The sequence below is a fragment of the Pongo abelii genome, chromosome 9, assembly GCF_028885655.2.
Source record: "Pongo abelii isolate AG06213 chromosome 9, NHGRI_mPonAbe1-v2.0_pri, whole genome shotgun sequence".
Lineage (NCBI taxonomy): Eukaryota > Metazoa > Chordata > Mammalia > Primates > Hominidae > Pongo > Pongo abelii.
Genome location: NC_071994.2, coordinates 15665364 through 15683009, shown reverse-complemented (window position 1 = coordinate 15683009; position 17646 = coordinate 15665364). Strand labels below are relative to the sequence as shown.

The 17646-nt window shown below is 43.3% G+C and overlaps 1 protein-coding gene and 1 non-coding gene across 2 annotated transcripts in view; both read right to left on the bottom strand.

Moving 5' to 3' along the window:
* Positions 1–1886: 1886 nt before the first annotated feature.
* Positions 1887–1959, bottom strand: TRNAF-GAA (transfer RNA phenylalanine (anticodon GAA)). The gene has a single exon. It is a non-coding gene; the product is annotated as a tRNA-Phe (tRNA).
* Positions 1960–10005: 8046 nt separating this feature from the next.
* The window catches only part of OSBP (oxysterol binding protein), a 39866-nt gene continuing 32225 nt past the window's right edge, over positions 10006–17646 (bottom strand). The window contains exons 10-14 of the mRNA XM_002821737.5: positions 17100–17203; positions 15820–15915; positions 13775–13956; positions 12432–12652; positions 10006–12346 (exon numbers count right to left, since the gene is read on the bottom strand). Of these exons, the coding sequence (XP_002821783.1) occupies positions 12204–12346; positions 12432–12652; positions 13775–13956; positions 15820–15915; positions 17100–17203 (746 nt within the window). The 3' untranslated portion in view covers positions 10006–12203. The remainder of the gene's footprint in view (positions 12347–12431; positions 12653–13774; positions 13957–15819; positions 15916–17099; positions 17204–17646) is intronic.

Sequence of the window (17646 nt, the reverse complement as noted above, 5' to 3'; positions counted from 1 at the left end):
GGCACTCCCTAAGTGTGTTGTTCCATTGCCTTGCCTTGAGTGGAGTGGCTCATCTTTTTTTTTTTTTTTTTTTTTTGAGACGGAATTTCGCTCTTGTTGCCCAGGCTGGAGTACAATGGCGTAATCTCGGCTCACGGCAACCTCTGCCTCCTGGGTTCAAGCGATTCTCCTGCCTCAGCCTCCCGAGTAGCTGGAATGACAGGCATGCGCCACCATGCCCGGCTAATTTTGTATTTTTAGTAGAGACAAGATTTCTCCATTTTGGTCAGGCTGGTCTTAAACTCCCAACCTCAGGTGATCCGCCCGCCTCAGCCTCCCAAAGTGCTGGGATTACAGGCGTGAGCCACCGTGCCCGGCTGTGGTTCATCATCTTAATGAGGCTTTCTACCGAAATTCAATCCATATCCTCCAAGTTCCACTGACCTCCGCCCCCATGCCGGACAAGCATGGACAACTCTGGAAGCCTAGAAACTGGTGGGATGGCCGATTCCCGGGGTGTTTCCTAGTGATCTCTGCCAGGAGCTTCTCTGTTGGTGCTGATAACAAATTAGCCAATGGATACAAACCTGTTTTGTAAACTATCAGATGTTGAAGATCAAACGGTGTCCTCTGAAATTCAGTTCTTCCTGCATACAGCGTCTGGATATCTTTGCTGGGGCGGAGAGGGTGGTGCATAGGGTTCAGAGGGGTGCAAGGATATGATGTACAAGTGACTTACAATTTGGAAAATAAAAATACAGGATGTCCAGTTAAATCCAATTTCACAGAAACAACAAATACGTACTTTGTATGTTCCATGCAATATTTGGGACATGTTTGTAGTAAAAAGTATTTGTTGTTTCTCTGAAATTCAAATTTTGGCCGGGTTCAGTGGCTCGTGCCTGTAATTCCAACACTTTGGGAGGCTGAGGCAGGAGGATGACCTGAGGTCAGGAGTTCGGGACCAGCCTGGCCAACATGGTGAAACCCTGTCTCTACTAAAAATACAAAAATTAGCCGGACACCTGTAATCCCAGCTACTCCGGAGGCTGAGGCAGGAGAATCACTTGAACCCAGGAGGCGGAGGTTACAGTGAGCCGAGATCACACCACTGCACTCCAGCATGGGAGCAAGACTCCATCTTAAAAAAAGAAAAGAAAAGGAAAAAGAAAAAAAAAAGAAATTAATTGGACGTCCTGTATTTGGTCTTCTAATCCTAGTGTAGATTTAAACCAGAAGGGCTTCCGATCTCTGTCTCCTGCCCCACCTAAGAGCTGTTCTAGGGTCCTTGTTATTGTTTTTGTTTTCTTTTTTAAAGACAGGGTTTCACCCTGTTGGCCAGGCTGGTCTCGAACTCCTGACCTCAAGCAATCCGTCCGCCTCGACTTCCCAAAATGCTGGGATTACAGGCGTGAGCCACCGCGCCCGGCCCCGGTCCTTGTTATGGTTAAAAAAGCTGGACAAATCCCGGCTCCTTTGGCCAAGAAGGGGCCCGGGCTGTCACCATTCCCGGCGAGCCCGCGACCAAGCATGCGGCGGAGGCGGCGCAGGCCGAGAGCTCCCGCCCCTCTGACCATGAGAGAAAGGTCGCAGCGCCCACGGCTGCCTAGAACCCGAAAGAAGAGGAGCGGGGTGTGGGGGGACAGGGTTGCTCAAGAAAGTGAGCTATGCGCAGTGCTCCGGGAGAGTTTGTCTCAAACCAGGCTCCAAGTGAGGGGAGAGGCGTAACTTCGTACTGGGCAGTTTAAAAGGTAGGACGTATGTCCCCAGTATCCTCCCTCCCAGAGGAAAATGCCGATAAGTTTTCCCTTAACTGCCCCAGCCCGAGTGAGAACACACAGGGTGTTGACCCTGATGACTGTGCAGAAATCACATGCAGTGATGACTAACGCCAAAAGGGAAAACGCTGCCCAAACCCGGTGTCGAACCAGGGACCTTTAGATCTTCAGTCTAACGCTTTCCCAACTGAGCTATTTCGGCTGCTCTGGAAAACATTTTTCTTTTCTTTTTACATAATTACAATAAAATAGTATTTGTTCCATGGTAACAAAGATCATATGGATTCAGCTAGAAGTAGGCATTTTACAAATGTTACAAAGGTGATAAGGCAAGGCCCTTGTTTACAAATTAGAAGTGATAAATCACTTTTCTCAGAGTTTTTTTTGTTGTTGTTGTTTTAAGTTCCCTGCAATTTGCTTTTTTCATTTAAAAACATATTATGGACTTTTTTCATGGCAGTTATGTAGACCTATCATGCTTTTTAATCCACATTCGCCAGTATTGGATTGTATGGTTATAACATAATCTATGTAATCAAACTGACAACTATCGGCTTTTTTACCTTTTTCTATATCTCATTATTAAAAACAATACTGCCATAAATTTTTAAAATATACTTGTTGTTCTTGTGCAAAGGCGGATTTTGCAAGGTAGATATATATAAACATTGTGATTTTTCTTCAGACTGAAATCCAGGATATATAGAAGAGGTAAAGAAGGCCATTTGTAAAGGCTTCAAATGTAGACTTTCAATGCTACCTCCACATGAGGTAAACATAGAGTCACTGTACAGTATTTGTTAAAAACATTGATTTGCTAAACCTAGCATTAAAAATATACCTCAATTTTTGGAATACCATCTTGGCATTTTTCATTTTTAAATATATATAGTCAAAAAAAAAAAAGAAGTCAGGCTTCCCTCAAACTCTAAGAAGTAAGCTGTGGTTTAATAATATCTCTAATATGCTGATTTTATTCCTCCTCCACCTCCCATTTCATAATTTTCATCTCTTGCATTTACTCACTTAAAAATGTTTTAGCCAGACGCGGTGTCTCTGGGAGGCCGAGGCAGGCGGATCACCTGAGGTCGGGAGTTCAAGACCAGCCTGACCAACATGGAGAAACCCCGTCTCTACTAAAAATACAAAATTAGCCGGGCATGGTGGCGCATGCCTGTAATCCCAGCTACTTGGGAGGCTGAAGCAGGAGAATCGCTTGAACCCGGGAGGTGGAGGTTGCGGTGGGCCGAGATTGCGCCATTGCACTCCAGCCTGAGCAACAAGAGCAAAACTCCGTCTCAAAAAAAAAAAAGTTTTATATAAACTCCATAAGGCTGTTAGAATAATTCAACGCTTCGTATTCACTTGCTTCATAAATAAGGAGCCAGCATGGGCTCATTATAATTTGAAATAAAAACATGACCTTAGTTTAGAATTTATAAATAATAGGCTTAAAATGGAGGATGAGTATAGACTGTCATTCTCAAGAAAGGTTAAGAAAAGAGTACATCTGAAATGAGATGTTTGTGGCTGTCACACCTAAACTAGGTGACTTTACAGTTTTTTCAGACTCAAGAGCCTATCATTTGTTTAGCTTAAATTTCACCCTTTTGGTTTCCCTTGGTAGTTGAAGTAGGAAAAATTCTAAAACGACCCACAAAACACCCTCCCAGCCCCACAAAACCCTGCATAATCCCTGGGACTATGAAATTCATCATATTAATTTATAACCTGTTATTAGGTGATATTATATAGTACAGGTTACTCTAAAATATGTGATTATCTGGGTGAGCCTGACCAATCACTTGAGCCCTTTAAAAGCAGAGGGTTTTTTCTAGCTGGTTGCAGAAAGGAGTCAGAGACTCAAAACACAAGACTTGAAGATGGAGGGGACCATGTGGCAAAAACATGTGGGCAGTCTCTAGAAGTTGAGGGTGGTTCTCAGCTGACAGCCAGCAAGGAAATTGGTCTTCAGTTCTACAACTGCAGGAAACCTAAGTTGGCCAAGAACAAGAATACGCTTGGAAGCAGCTTTCCCCTCAGTGCCTCCAGATGAGAACTCAAGCTGGTCAACTCCTTGATTCCAGCCTTGTGACACCCTGAGTAGAGAACCCAGTCATATCATGTGGGACTTCTCATCTACAGATGAACGGATAAACCGTGAACGGATAGAACAGGTGTTGTTTTAAGCTACTGTTTATAGTAATTAGTTATGCGGCTATGGAAAATTAATACCGTAGTATAGACTTACCATAGGCTAGGTATATTAATGACAAATAGTGGATTTAAGTCCTCTTCTGGTCACTTATTTGCCTGTTCTTGAGTCACTTACTTGTCTATGCTCAAGTCGGTTTCTAGGTATATTGACAAAGAGTGGATTTAAGTCCTTTTCTGGTCACTTACTTGCCTATGTTCTTGAGTCATTTACTTGTCTATGCTTAAGTCAGTTTCTTTTCTTTTTTCTTTTTTCTTTTTTTTTTTTGAGACAGAGTCTTGCTTTGCTGCCCAGGCTGGAGTGCAGTGGTGCGATCTCGGCTCACTGCAACCTCCGCCTCCCGGATTCAAGCGATTCTCCTGCCTCAGACTCCCGAGTAGCTGGGACTAAAGGAGCCCACCACCACGCCCGGCTTGCTTATTTATTTATTTATTTATTTATTTATTTATTTATTGAAACAGAGTCTTGCTCTGCCGCCCAGGCTGGAGTGAAGTGGCATGATCTCGGCTCACTGCAACCTCTGCCTCCTGGGTTCAAGCGATTCTTCTGTCTCAGCCTCCCGAGCAGCTGGGACTACTGTTGTGTGCTACCACGCCCAGCTAATTTTTGTATTTTTAGTAGAGACGGGATTTCACCATATTGGCAAGGCTGGTTTCGAACTCCTGAGGTTGTGATCCCCCCGCCTCGGCCTCCCAGTATGCTAGGATTACAGGCGTGAGCCACCACCCCCAGCCCCGGCTAATTTTTGTATTTTGAGTAGAGATGGGGTTTCGCCACACTGGCCAAGCTGGTCTCGAACTCCTGACCTCAGGTGATCCACCCTCCTCGGCCTCCCAAAGTGCTGAGATTACAGGCATGAGCCCCCTGCACCTGGTCCCAGTGTGATAACACACACATGCACATATACATACATATATAATTTATATATACATATATGTGTATATGTATAAAAAAAGACACACACACACATACATACACACATATATATGTAAAATACCTGGACTCCATCTGCAGAGATTCTGATTCAATTAGGGCTAGGGCAATTATATACGTGTGTATGTGTGTGTGTGTGTGTGTGTGTGTGTGTGTGTGTGTGTGTGTGTGTCTAAAATTGCCCTAGCCCCTAATTGAATTAGAATCTCTGCAGATGGGGTCAAGGTATTATATGTGTTTTTAAGTTGGCCAATTGATTTTATGTGCAGGCTCTCTCAGTCTCTCATTCCTCCGTTCTCACAAAAATGCCACTGTCACATTTTAAGACCCATTTTCTAAAATTGCTTACTCGACCTCTGAACAGGCACATCTTACAAAGTATGTCTAAAACTGAACCTGTTGGGTGCAGTGGCTCACACCTGTAATCCCAGCACTTTGGAAGGCCGAGGTGGGAGAACCGCATGAGGCCAGGAGCTTGAGACCGTCCTGGGCAACATGGTGAGACCCCGTTTCTACAAAAAATAAAAAATAAGCTGGGCGTAGTGGCGCACACCTGTAGTTCTAGCTACTAGAGAGGCTGAGGCAGGAGGACTGCTTTAGCCCAGGAGTTGGAGGCTGCAGTGAGCTATGATCATGCCACTACACTCCAACCTAGGCAACCCAGTGAGACCCTATCTCTAAAAAAATTAAAAATGAACCTAACTTTCCTTGTAAACTTGCTTATCTTACTACCATCTTCCATCTAGGTTTCCTAAGTCAGAAAAATAAGAATTCCTTCTTCCCTCTGCCCTCCATTTTATGGGAAAGCCATGAAATGCTTTCGTTCTACTTCATCCTTTCTGGAATCCCTCCGTGTCTCATCTTCGTATCCTCTCCAACCTCCTTTTTTTTTTTTTCTTTTTTTTTTTTTTTTGAGAGGGAGCTCTGTAGCCTAGACTGGAGTGCAGTGGCACGATCTCGGCTCACTGCAACCTCTGCCTCCCGGGTTCAGGCGATTCTCTTGCGCCAGCCTCCCGAGTATCTGGGAATAGAGGCACCCGCCACCATGCCTGGCTGATTTTTTTGTATTTTTAGTAGAGATGGGGTTTTGCCATGTTGGCCAGGCTGGTCTGGAACTCCTGACTTCAGGTGATCCGCCTGCCTCGGCCTTCCAAAGTGCTGGGATTACAGGCATGAGCCACCGCACCCGGCCCCTCTCCAATCATTTTCCACCCTGCTTAAGAATGTTTCACTAGCTCTCTAGTTGAAAACAGAAATCCAGGCTCTTGGGCCGAATGGGGTGGCTCAGGCCTATATTCCCAGCACTTTGGGAGGCCGAGGCAGGTGGATCACCTGAGGTCAGGAGTTCAAGACCAACTTGGCTAACATGGTGAAACCCTGTTTTTACTAAAAATACAAAAAATTAGCCAGGCGTGGTGGCACGTGCCTGTAATCCCAGCTACTTGGGAGACTGAGGCAGGAGAATTGCTTGAACCTGGAAGGGGCAGGTTGCAGCGAGCCAAGATCGCGCCACTCTACTCCAGCCTGGAAGCCTGGGTGACAGAGCCAGTCTCCATCTCAAAAAAACAAAAACAAAAACAAAAAAACAACAAAAAAAGCAAAGCAAAGAAAAAAAAAACCCAGGCTTTTTTTTCCCTTTAAATATAAACAGAGACCAGGGTCTCACTATGTTACCCAGGCTGATCTCGAACTCCTGGGCTCAAGGGATCCTCCTGCCTTGGCCTCTCAAAATGTTAGAATTGCAGGCAGGAGCTACATGGCTTCTCCATAGGGTATGTAAAGCCTTCCATAACTTGGGGCTAACCTTTCTCCAGCAGCATATCTCAGGGCTCTCTCTTTGACCCTAAACACAAGCTATTCATGCAGTTATCTGAACTCAGAATGCTTTGGCCTTGCATTTCATCTTCCTCCATGCAGCATTTTTGACATTGCCCTTCTCCTAACCCCTATGTAACCTGCAACTCTCAGCTCACATACATTCTCCTAGTTCTAGAAGTCTTCTCAGACATGTCTTTATCCCCTCTCTCCTAATTCACTACAGAATAGTTGTCCCTACAGTGCTTTTACACCACTTATAAAACTGGATTGCAATCGCCTGTTTACGCTCTTTCTTGCTATTTGTATCCCCAATGTATGTCACATAACAGGCTAGAGTAAATGTGGAATTAATAATTAATTTAAAAATCTCTAGCCATATCTCAGGACCAACTCTTTAGTAACCTCTAATGTCACCTGGTCAAACTTAGAAGATGTGACCTCTGCAATACTCTTTGTAAAAGATCCGAGACCTTCAGCTTTTTGCCTTTAAAGAAGCCTCATCTGGCTACCTTGTCTCCTTCCCCTGAGGGATCAATGTGAGCAGGAGAGTTTAGCCAAAAATTATGAGGAGAGTTGAACCACAAATTATGAGCTTTGGAGGGCAGCGCCATGAAAGGCTTGGGATGCTTCCCACTGGGTATGGTAGAGTACTTGGCAAAAGTTTTTTTTTTTTTTTTTTTTTCACTCTGTTGCCCAGGCTGGAGTGCAATGGAGTGATCTCGGCTCACTGCAACCTCCACCTCACAGGTTCAAGTGATTCTCCCACTTCGGCCTCCCAAGTAGCTGGGATTACAGGCACCTGCCACCATGCCCAGCTAATTTTTGTATTTTTAGTGGAGATGGGGTTTCACCATGTTGGCCAGGCTGGTCTGGAATTCCTGATCTCAAGTGATCCTCCCACCTCAGCCTCCCAAAATGCTGGGATTATGAGACGCCCTGCCTGGCCATAGGTTTTATAAACTTTTAGAAGCAAGTTATAAATTTTGATAACACTCTTAGAGTTGCACAAAATATACAACTATAGTGAATGAATTGCAAAGATTTTCTATACCTCTTTTTAGGCCAATACTGTAGGTTGGTTCTCAATTATCTTGCTGAAAGTACAGCAGACCCTTAAATGTATAGGATTAACATTTTTGTAAAAATTCAGAGGTCCCCAACAAATTTAATAGTTTATCATTTTGCTGAGTCATAATTTTGAATCATGACTGAGCATGGTAGACCCCTCAAGATCCACATCCTAGCCCATCATGTCACATTAAAAGACGTAATGAGGGGTCGGACACAGAGGCTCACACCTGTAACCCCAGCACTTCAAGAGGCCGAGGTGGGAGGATCCCTTGAGCCCAGGAGTCAAGAACAGCCTGGGCAAATATAGTGAGACCTCCATCTTAAAAAATAAACATAAAAATAACAAAGGATTCAATGAGGGATCGTTAAATGTTTCAGCTACATTTGATTGTCCCTAATGTAGGACACTGTATGCCATGCTAGTATTCAAGATTGCAGGATACAGCTCTCACAAACGTCAGGGGTCTACTGCAGTGGTTCCTTAGCTTGCCGGAAAAAAACCTTTGCTGAAACTTAATACCAAATCCAGCCAATGAGAGTCAGGCAAATGACTTGGAACACTTAGGTGGCCTTCCTAAGAACCAGGCTAGAAAATCATCCCTGACATCAGAGCCAACTTTGTAGACATAAGGGCCTTGATCAATCAAGGAACCTGTAGGCTGAATTTCAGGGATGTTCCTTTCTTCATGTACAGCCTTAAAAGAAATGGTGCTGCCGGGCGCAGTGGCTCATGCCTGTAATCCCAGCACTTTGGGAGGCTGAGGTGGGTGAATCACAAGGTCAAGAGTTCGAGACCAGCCTGGCCAACATGGTGAAACGCCGTCTCTACTAAAAATACAAAAAATTAGCTGGGCGTGGTGGCATGCGCCTGTAATCCCAGCTACTCAGGAGGCTGAGGCAGGAGAACTGCTTGAACCCGGGAGGCGGAGGTTGCAGTGAGCTGAGATCACGACACTGCACCCAGCCTGAGTGACAGTGCGAGACTCCATCTCAAAAAAAAAAAAAAGAAAAAAAAAGAAATGGTGCTATCGATATTAATTAGCTTCTGGAAATGGAAATGTGCATTTATACATGATGTGATACAATCTAGGAGGAAAGTACTTAATTATCAGCTGCCTTCCAACCCAGAGTTTCTTCCAGAGCACAGGACTGTAGAGGTCACAAACTCAACCCAGCTTTGAATTCCAACACTGTGACTAACTGACCAGCTACATGCCCTTGAGTGAATTTATTTAAATTAGGTTTCCTTCATCTTCAAAATGATTGCAACATTTTCTTCTTAAAATTGTTTATGTGCAAGCCAGAGAATGGTCAGAGTTCCTATTTCAGCACCCTGTACATGGAGGCAGATGCTCAGCAAATGTGAGGTCCCTCCCACAGGCAGGAATTGTGCTTGCTCTGATCTGAGCCCCCGCCAGGACCACAGGTTACTTTGCCTATCCCCTCCCTGAACCTGAACTTTCCAGCGAAAACTTGTACAAACATATCCACTGTCATTAGTTTTCTCAAAGGTCTTCAAATCAAAACTCAATTGCTTGTTTCAAAAACAGAACTTGAGGCCAAGTGCAGTAGCTCACACCTGTAATCCCAGCACTTTGGGAGGCAGAGGCTGGTGGATTGTTTGAACCCAGGAATTCAAGATCAGCCTGGGCAACATGGCAAAACCCTGTCTCTACTAAAAATTCAAAAATTAGCTGGTTCTGATGGCATGCACCTGTGGTCCCAGCTACTTGGGGAGCTGAGGTAGGAAGAATCGCTTGAGCCCAGCAGGCGGATGTTACAGTGAGCTGTCATGCCACTGCCCTCCACCCTGGGTGACAATGTGAGACCCTGTCTCAAACAAAAAACAGAATTTGAATTCCTACATAAAACAGCCAACAATCTGAGAATCTAAATGGACAAGATAAATTAAATTTACAGGGAAAATTTTTGAAGTGAAGCAGGCCCAGTACCAAAAACACTAAAAACTATTCCCCTGTACTAAGGTGGGATGTTGATGACTGTTAATTTAAGCAGCAGGGGCTGTTAAAACTACTCCTCTGCTCATGGCCCCTCCGGAGTGGTGAACAGCTTTTCTTTCCATTTCTCATGAAGACCAGGGCTTCTGGGCTTCAGATTCTTGAGCAGAACAAATTACCATTGGACCAGTTCTCCTTCACCTCCCCAACACCACTTCCTGCCTAGCAGCAGAAGTGAATCAGACAAACAATATGACTTTTAAAAAATTATTTAATTTAGTAGTTTTTTTTTTTTTGGAAAAAAAGCAATAAGGCAAAAAAACTGAAAATATATATAGTTGTGTTTTGTTTTCCTGTGACTTTATTCCACCTGAAAGATTCTAAACTTCTTCCATTAGCGGGAATCTGATTGGGGATCAAGCCAGAAATGTAGTGCAGATGGTGAAGGAAGAAAAGGGGATAAAGCAGAGAAGTCCAATTTAGTTGGGGAATTCTCACTCTATCCAAAGCCCCGGATGAGGTCACTGCTTTTATGAGCCTCCTTGAAAGAAGCCTTGACATAACCCCTGGCTTATTTTGGGAATAAGGTTCTTAGGAGGAAATTCCCCAGCAGTCAAAGTCACTCCTCTCCCATGTTTATCACAACTAGGAAGGAAGGGATAGGGGAAGGAATAAAAGTACTAATTTACCCAGTAAAACCAATTTCCCCGTAGGGATGGCTTCCTTTGGAATGATATCTCCCCCCAGGACCCACGCTGGCTGAGGCTCAGCAGTTAAGGAACAAAAACAAAAAATACTAACAAAAAGCATACAAGGAAGGCACCTCAATTTGTGATCCTCAACCAAGGGTGGGTTGCACAGGGGTGGTATTTCTCAACAAGACAACAAAAACAAATACTGAACAAGCAGAGAAGGAAGCCAGGGCCCCACAGGAGCAATTATCTGATCCACCCCACATGACGGTGCTTTAAGCCCCACATCCTAGGAAGAAAGTTCTTTTGGGATTTAGCCTATGCGCCGGACAGAGCAGAATTAAATTGGAAGTTGCCCTCCGGACTTTCTACCCACACTCTTCCTAAAAAGAGAAAGAAAAGAGGCAGGAAAGAGGTTAGGATTTCATTTTCAAGAGTCAGCTAATTAGGAGAGCAGAGTTTAGACAGCAGTAGGCACCCCATGATACAAACCATGGACAAAGTCCCTGTTTAGTAACTGCCAGACATGATCCTGCTCAGGTTTTGATTCTCTCTGCCCATAAAAGATGGAGAGCAGAGGAGTGCCATCCACATCAACACGTGTCCAAGAGAGAGTCTCAGGGAGACAAGGGATATCAAAAAACAAGATTCTTAATGGGAAGAAAATCAAACCAAAAAATTAGATTTTTCTCTACATATATATAATATACAGATATTTAACACATTATTCCAGAGGTGGCTCCAGTCCTTGGGGCTTGAGAGACGGTGAAAACTTTTGTTCCAGATTAACTTCTGCTCTCAAATTCTGAAGCATATCAGAATGGGACAGGCAATGTTTTGCTCCACACTGGAGCACAGACCCAAAATGGTACTGTGCCAGGAGAAAGAAGAGAAGCCAGAAAGACAATGAAGGATGGCATTGAGGGGGGTTGGGAAAGCAAAAGGGGCTAGTAGTCTTTTTCCAACCTGCCTGTGTTCTCAGAAGCTCTCCGCCTGAGGAAGTCCATAAAACCCCTTTGTGAGGAGAATGCACCCCTCTTACCAATGACCAAAGTGGTCTCCAGTTGCTATTAAAGATGATGGAGAACAACAGAGGGGTGTTTGATGCAAGTAAAAACAGAAACTTCCAAGAATGTAACTCTGAATATTCCAGTCCTATAAAACAATCTCTCTCACAGGTGTTCCAATATCGCAGTTATCTCCCCGTGAACACTCCATTAAACCGACACCGCGTGTGAACACACTTGATGATGTTATACCTAAGCTCCACTGCAACCATTCACGATGCCTCCATTGGTAAGTCTTATGTGTTTCTTTTTAAGGGAACTTCTAAATTCGGCTCTTGCTTTGAACAGCACCAAAATGCCCCTGAATTCACAATCTTACGCAGATCTTGGCTGAGCAGGATACTACAAGGGGAGGGTGAGTGACATCATCTTAAATGGGGGCAGAGGGATAAAGAAGAGCCAAGAATACTTGACTTTGTGGATGTGGAATAACACTAACCTTCGGCCACTAAACCTCTCCCTTACAGACATAGGATAGTATCTCATATGTCGATTTCAGTTTCAATCAGCTAAGGCAACCAGCCAATCACCACCACTGGTGTCTCCTTCTGGTGATTGATTTGGAAAAAATGATTGGTCAAGAGAGACAAACTTGAGGAAAGCACTTGGTAAGAGAGTCACAACTCCCAGCTTTCCCACACATCCTCTGTCCTCTTCTCCATTAGATGCTCCTCTTTTTTGTTACTGCCATTTCAGAAAATGTCCGGGCATGAACTCCAGTCCTGTTTTTCTTTACACTCCCAGTATTCTCCCCTATAAATATGGGTTAACTCCTTGGTAACAGGGTCCTTCTTCCGCTCAAACCACAGTGCCTTATAGGGATCATATGGTGTGCCTAAAAGGAAAAGAGAGGAAAGAAAAAAATTAGTGCTGGCATTCTCCATGCATCAAGAAAGAAGAGTAGAAGGGAAGTTCATTACCATCCTCTGTGGCTTTCATAGCTTCCGCTTCTCTCTTCTTTCTGGAAAGTCTTTGTTTTTCCTCTAGGCGCTGCTTCTCCGCATTTGCTTCATCCCAGCGCCCATTTTCCATCAGTCTCTGGTCAGGTCGTAACCGGCTGTCTGTAGGGGCAGTGCCACTTTCCCAAGCATTGAGAGTCAGAGCAAGCTCTGAGAAGTAGTACATGTTTTCTGCATTCTTCCTAAAAGTAGAAGATAAGAAAAAGAAATGGTAATCCCAGAGCCCAGACCCTATTTAAAGAGCAACAACTAAGTACACTGCCAAGGCCACATCACCAAGGCTGTTCTACAAAAACAGGATCTGTGAAAAGGATCTAGGACCATGTCACATTGCCCTAACTAAAGGAGACAAATTGGATTCCTCCCCATCCACTCCCCGGCATCACCAGTTCCATAGTCTTCTGGTGTTGTGTGGTGCCCAGCTGAAATTATCTACGTTCATTAGAAAGAAGGAAACATTCTACTGAATGAAAATTCCTCACTCCTGTTTCCTTAGTTTTCTTTTTAACTCTCTCTGGGATAATCTTGGCTATCACTACAAACTGGCTGTATTAGATGATGACAGGAAATAAGTGACCTCCATCTTGTTTCCAAAGTCCTGTACATTGTCTCAGGGATCTTTCTTTTCTGCTGGGCTTTTTTTTCTTTTTCTTATTTATTTATTTATTTAGACAGTCTCACTCTGTCGCCTAGGCTGGAGTGCAGTGGCATGACCTCAGCTCACTGCAACCTCAAACTTCTGGGATCAAGTCATCCTCATGCCTCAGCCTCCCAAGTAGCTGGGATTACGGGTGCGCACCACCATATGTGGCTAATTTTTGTATTTTTAGTAGAGATGGTTTCACCATGTTGGCCAGGCTGGTCTTGAACTCCTCATCACAAGTGATCCACCTGCCCTGGCCTCCCAAAGTGCTGGGATTACAGGCGTGAGCCACCGCACCTGGCTGCTGATGGGCCTTTAGGCTAAATTGTTAACAGGTGGTAGGCACCTTCCTCCTCTAGCCACTTTTGAACAGTTTTGCTCTAAATAGTAGAAAAATACCCTTCTGAATCACAATCCAAAGGACCTTTAGAAAGCACAAAGTATTTTTTGTCAGATGTAGTTTGGTTTGAACTTCCTTGAAATAAGCATGCTACAAGTCAAATCATACAATGACAACCTTCTGTTAATCTCTCCAAAGGTCTCAATTTCCCTTGCTCAATTCCCCACATAATTAAGTGAGAGGGCAGGCAGAAATGCCTTCAATATTGCTCCACAGTCAAGGTCAAAGTGGTATCTGGGCAGCATGCATGCTGATACTCACGGTAAAGGATTCCTTTTCCACAGCATGACCCTGCTTTCCTCTGCTTCATGGCCTCTCTGTCGAGCATCACCCCCATTTTCCCCAATGACTGGCTGTACTTTGAAACATTCCATTTTCTCATCCCACGTCCCCAGAAGAGCAAAGTGGACTTTTCCTGATGGATCTGTCACTTCCCCCGTCACCTGCAAGGGTGGAGAACAGGGCTTGGCTATGTAGAATTCATTGTGAATTAGCTTACCTGAGTATACTGGAAGTCCTAGGATAAATAATGGTTAGATCCTGTTATAACAAACACCAGGGAGTCATCCAAATTATTATTATTATTAGAGATGGGATCTTGCTCTGTTGCCCAGGCTGGAGTACACTGATGCAATCACAGCTCACTGTGGCCTCCAACTCTAGGGCTCAAGTGATGTCTCACCTCAGCCACTCGAGTAGCTGGAACTACAGGCATGTGCCACCACATCTGGCTAAGTCTTTAATTTTTTTTGTAGAGAAAGGGTCTTGCTATGTTGCCCAGGCAGGTCTTGAACTCCTTGGCTCAAGCAATCCTCTTATCTCCACCTCCCAAAGTGTTAGGATTATAGGCATGAGCCACCATGCCTGGCCTCAAATTATTTTGTTGTATTTTTTTTCTGCTACTTGAAATAACTGAGCCATGACTTGGGGATTTCATTATCATTTTTTGTTATATGGGGATTTTTGGTAAACTTTTAGTTTTTAGTTTTGTGAGTTCATAGTAAGTGTATATATTTATAATTTGCATTTATCTTTTGTGTTGCAAACAATTCAATTATACTCTTCTAGTTATTTTAAAACGTACAATTAAATTATTTTTGACTGTAGTCACCCTGTTGTGCCAGCAAATACTAGAATTTATTCTATTTTTTTTTGTACCCATTAACTATCCCCACTTCTTGCTCTCTGTCCCCTCCCCTCACTACCCTTCCCAGGGATTTTTGTATCAAAGATACATGTAGAAAAAGCATCTGACTGGTACTCAGAATTATAGTTTCTTCTCTCAAGAAATTCACAGGGACCTATAAACAGATTTAAATCCCCAGCTATTCTTCAGTCTCCCACAGAAACTCATGACACAAATCATTATGGTGGTATCACACAACTCCCCCTCAAACTTCTCAGTGATCACACCCCTTTTTCCTGAAATCTTTTATTAGTCCTTCCTCTATGTTTTCCCATTTACTTTCTTTCTTTTTTTTTGAGACTGCGTTTCTCTCTTGTTGCCCAGGCTGGAGTGCAATGGCGTGATCTCGGCTCACCACAACCTCCGCCTCCCTGGTTTAAGCAATTCTCCTGTCTCAGCCTCCCGATTAGCTGGGATTTCAGGCATGTGCCACCATGCCCGGCTAATTTTGTATTTTTCATGGAGACAGGGTTTCTTCATGTTGGTCAGGCTGGTCTCAAACTCCCAACCTCAGGTTATCCGCCCACCTCCGCCGTGTTTCCTATTTTCAATCTCTCATTGCTCTTGACACTTTCACTTCCTCACTTATTGTCATTCCCAGAAAAGAGAAGGAATTGGTTTAGTAATACAATATAGTCTTTCTTGATGACTTTCTCCTTCACCTCTACTTTTTTTTTTTTTTTTGAGACGGAGTCTCGCTCTGTTGCCCAGGCTGGAGTGTAATGGTGCGAGACTCACTGCAGCCTCTGCCTCCCAGGTTCAAGCGATTCTCCTGCCTCACTCGAGTAGCTGGGATTACAGGCACGCGCCACCACACCCAGCTAATTTTTGTATTTTTAGTAGAGACAGGGTTTCATCATGTTGGCCAGGCTGGGCTCGAACTCCTGACCTCAGGAGATCCGTCCGCCTCAGCCTCCCAAAGTGCTGGGATTACAGCTGTGAGACACCGCACCCAGCCTTTCACCTCTACTTTTTTTGAATCACTATATGTACATATACACTATATATAATGTACACACCTCCATAACACCCCACATGTATATACATTCCAGTCCTAAAGGATTATGCTTTCTAAGAGATACATGCTAAGTGAAACAATTTAAATTTCAACTTCCCTTACCTTTCTTGCTACATCCCGAGAGAAGTAGCTATAAGGAACAAATTTAAGATTACACTTGTCTCCTGTCTTGTGATTCACAATATCAATTTCGCCAGACTGTAAAATGAAAAAATTCATAGTTTTATTAAGACTGGATAAATTCAATGTCTGCCAAACCCATGGTTCATAATTCTTTACTTTTCAATCTTACATTCTAGTAATCCCTTGTTTAAGATTCAGATCTTAGCTAGCCTTGGGAATGCTATAGAATCCCTATGTAACCTTGGTTTTCCAGGTTGAGATCAAGACCAAGTGACCACTTGTTTTGAATTGTATCTCACATGTTAGATGGCATGATTCGACCTTCAGCATATATACTGAAATTCACGTGATAATTTACCTTTCCAAACCAATCCCTCACTAGTACCCTTCATGAACTCTTCTGCTTAAATCAAAATACTCTACTCACAATTGCAAATTACATATGGTGGGCCTTTCTATACTTGATTCATTTCATTTTCCCTCCCTTTTTTTTTTTTTTTTTTTTAATTTTTTGTAGAGACAAGGTCTCACTATATTGCCCAGGCTAGTCTCAAACTCCTGTGCTCAAGTGATCCTCCCACCTTGGCCTCCCAAGGTGTTGGGATTACAGGCATGAGTCAATATGCCCAGCCCATTTTCCCTTCCTATCTTCTAAATCCCAAGCCACACTTTAAGATTCAGCTTAACTCCCACATCTACTGTGAGGCCTTTCCTGACTGCTCAGAAGACAGTATTCCCTCTTTTCTAAATTTGCTGCAACCATTGTCTTAAGAGAAAACTGACAATTAATTAGATACTATCATAGGGCGTCTTTTATATTAGTGTATGTTGCTGCACATTTTCCAACCTACACATTGGTCATGTATCTCCAATAATATAATAAATTCTTGAGGGACATCTCATCAGACTTTGTATCCCCAGGACCTAGCATACCGCCTGGCAATAAATATTTGATGAATAATGAAAGGATTAAGAGTTGGGGCCACGTTTGTTTCTTCTACCTGTCGTAGCACCCAACACAGTCCTAGCAGAATAGTCATTGATGAATGTTATAATTTGGTCATTTATAAAAAATAATTTGTGGTACAGAAACTTGGAGAGGTAGAGGTAGGGCTACTGCCTGAGAGAAATTCCTTAGGAGAAACTGATGAATCAGTAGCAACATTCTGGGACCAGTTCACATGTTCTAAATACTGCAGAAATATACCTAAAGAAGTATTCTTTTAAACTTCACACACACTTTGGGTACCTTTCCTCACCTGATCTATCCACAACTTGCCCACAATAATGTTGTGTACAGTTGTGGTAACTTTCTTCCAAGTGTAGTGGTGCCCAGTTGCATGGAAAATACAATGAATGGTACCTGGAAGCAGAAAGAGGTATCCAAATTAAGCCAAATGTCAGAAAAATAGCACCATGCAGCCTCACAACAGTAATGTATTAATTTCCTTCTATTGATATTTATTACTTTTAGAAATAAAACAATAAATCAAAAAGGACTTACACTTTCTCAAATGTTGGAAGTATTGACTGAATTTTTCTCACTTGACTTTTAAAAATCTATGAATAAGACATAACTAAATGATGACAAACCCTGGCAACTGATATACCTTAGCTAGGACGCTGTATTCTACAACACAATTGCAAAATTTACAGAAACAAGTCAAATGCACCCCAACATGCATCATGGAAGTAACTGCATTATGGAAGGAGCACACATTGGTAGTCTGTACTGGGACCGGGCTCTATTGTTAGTTACTAGCTGTGTGACCTTAAACAAACCACTTATCTAAGGTCCTTAATTGT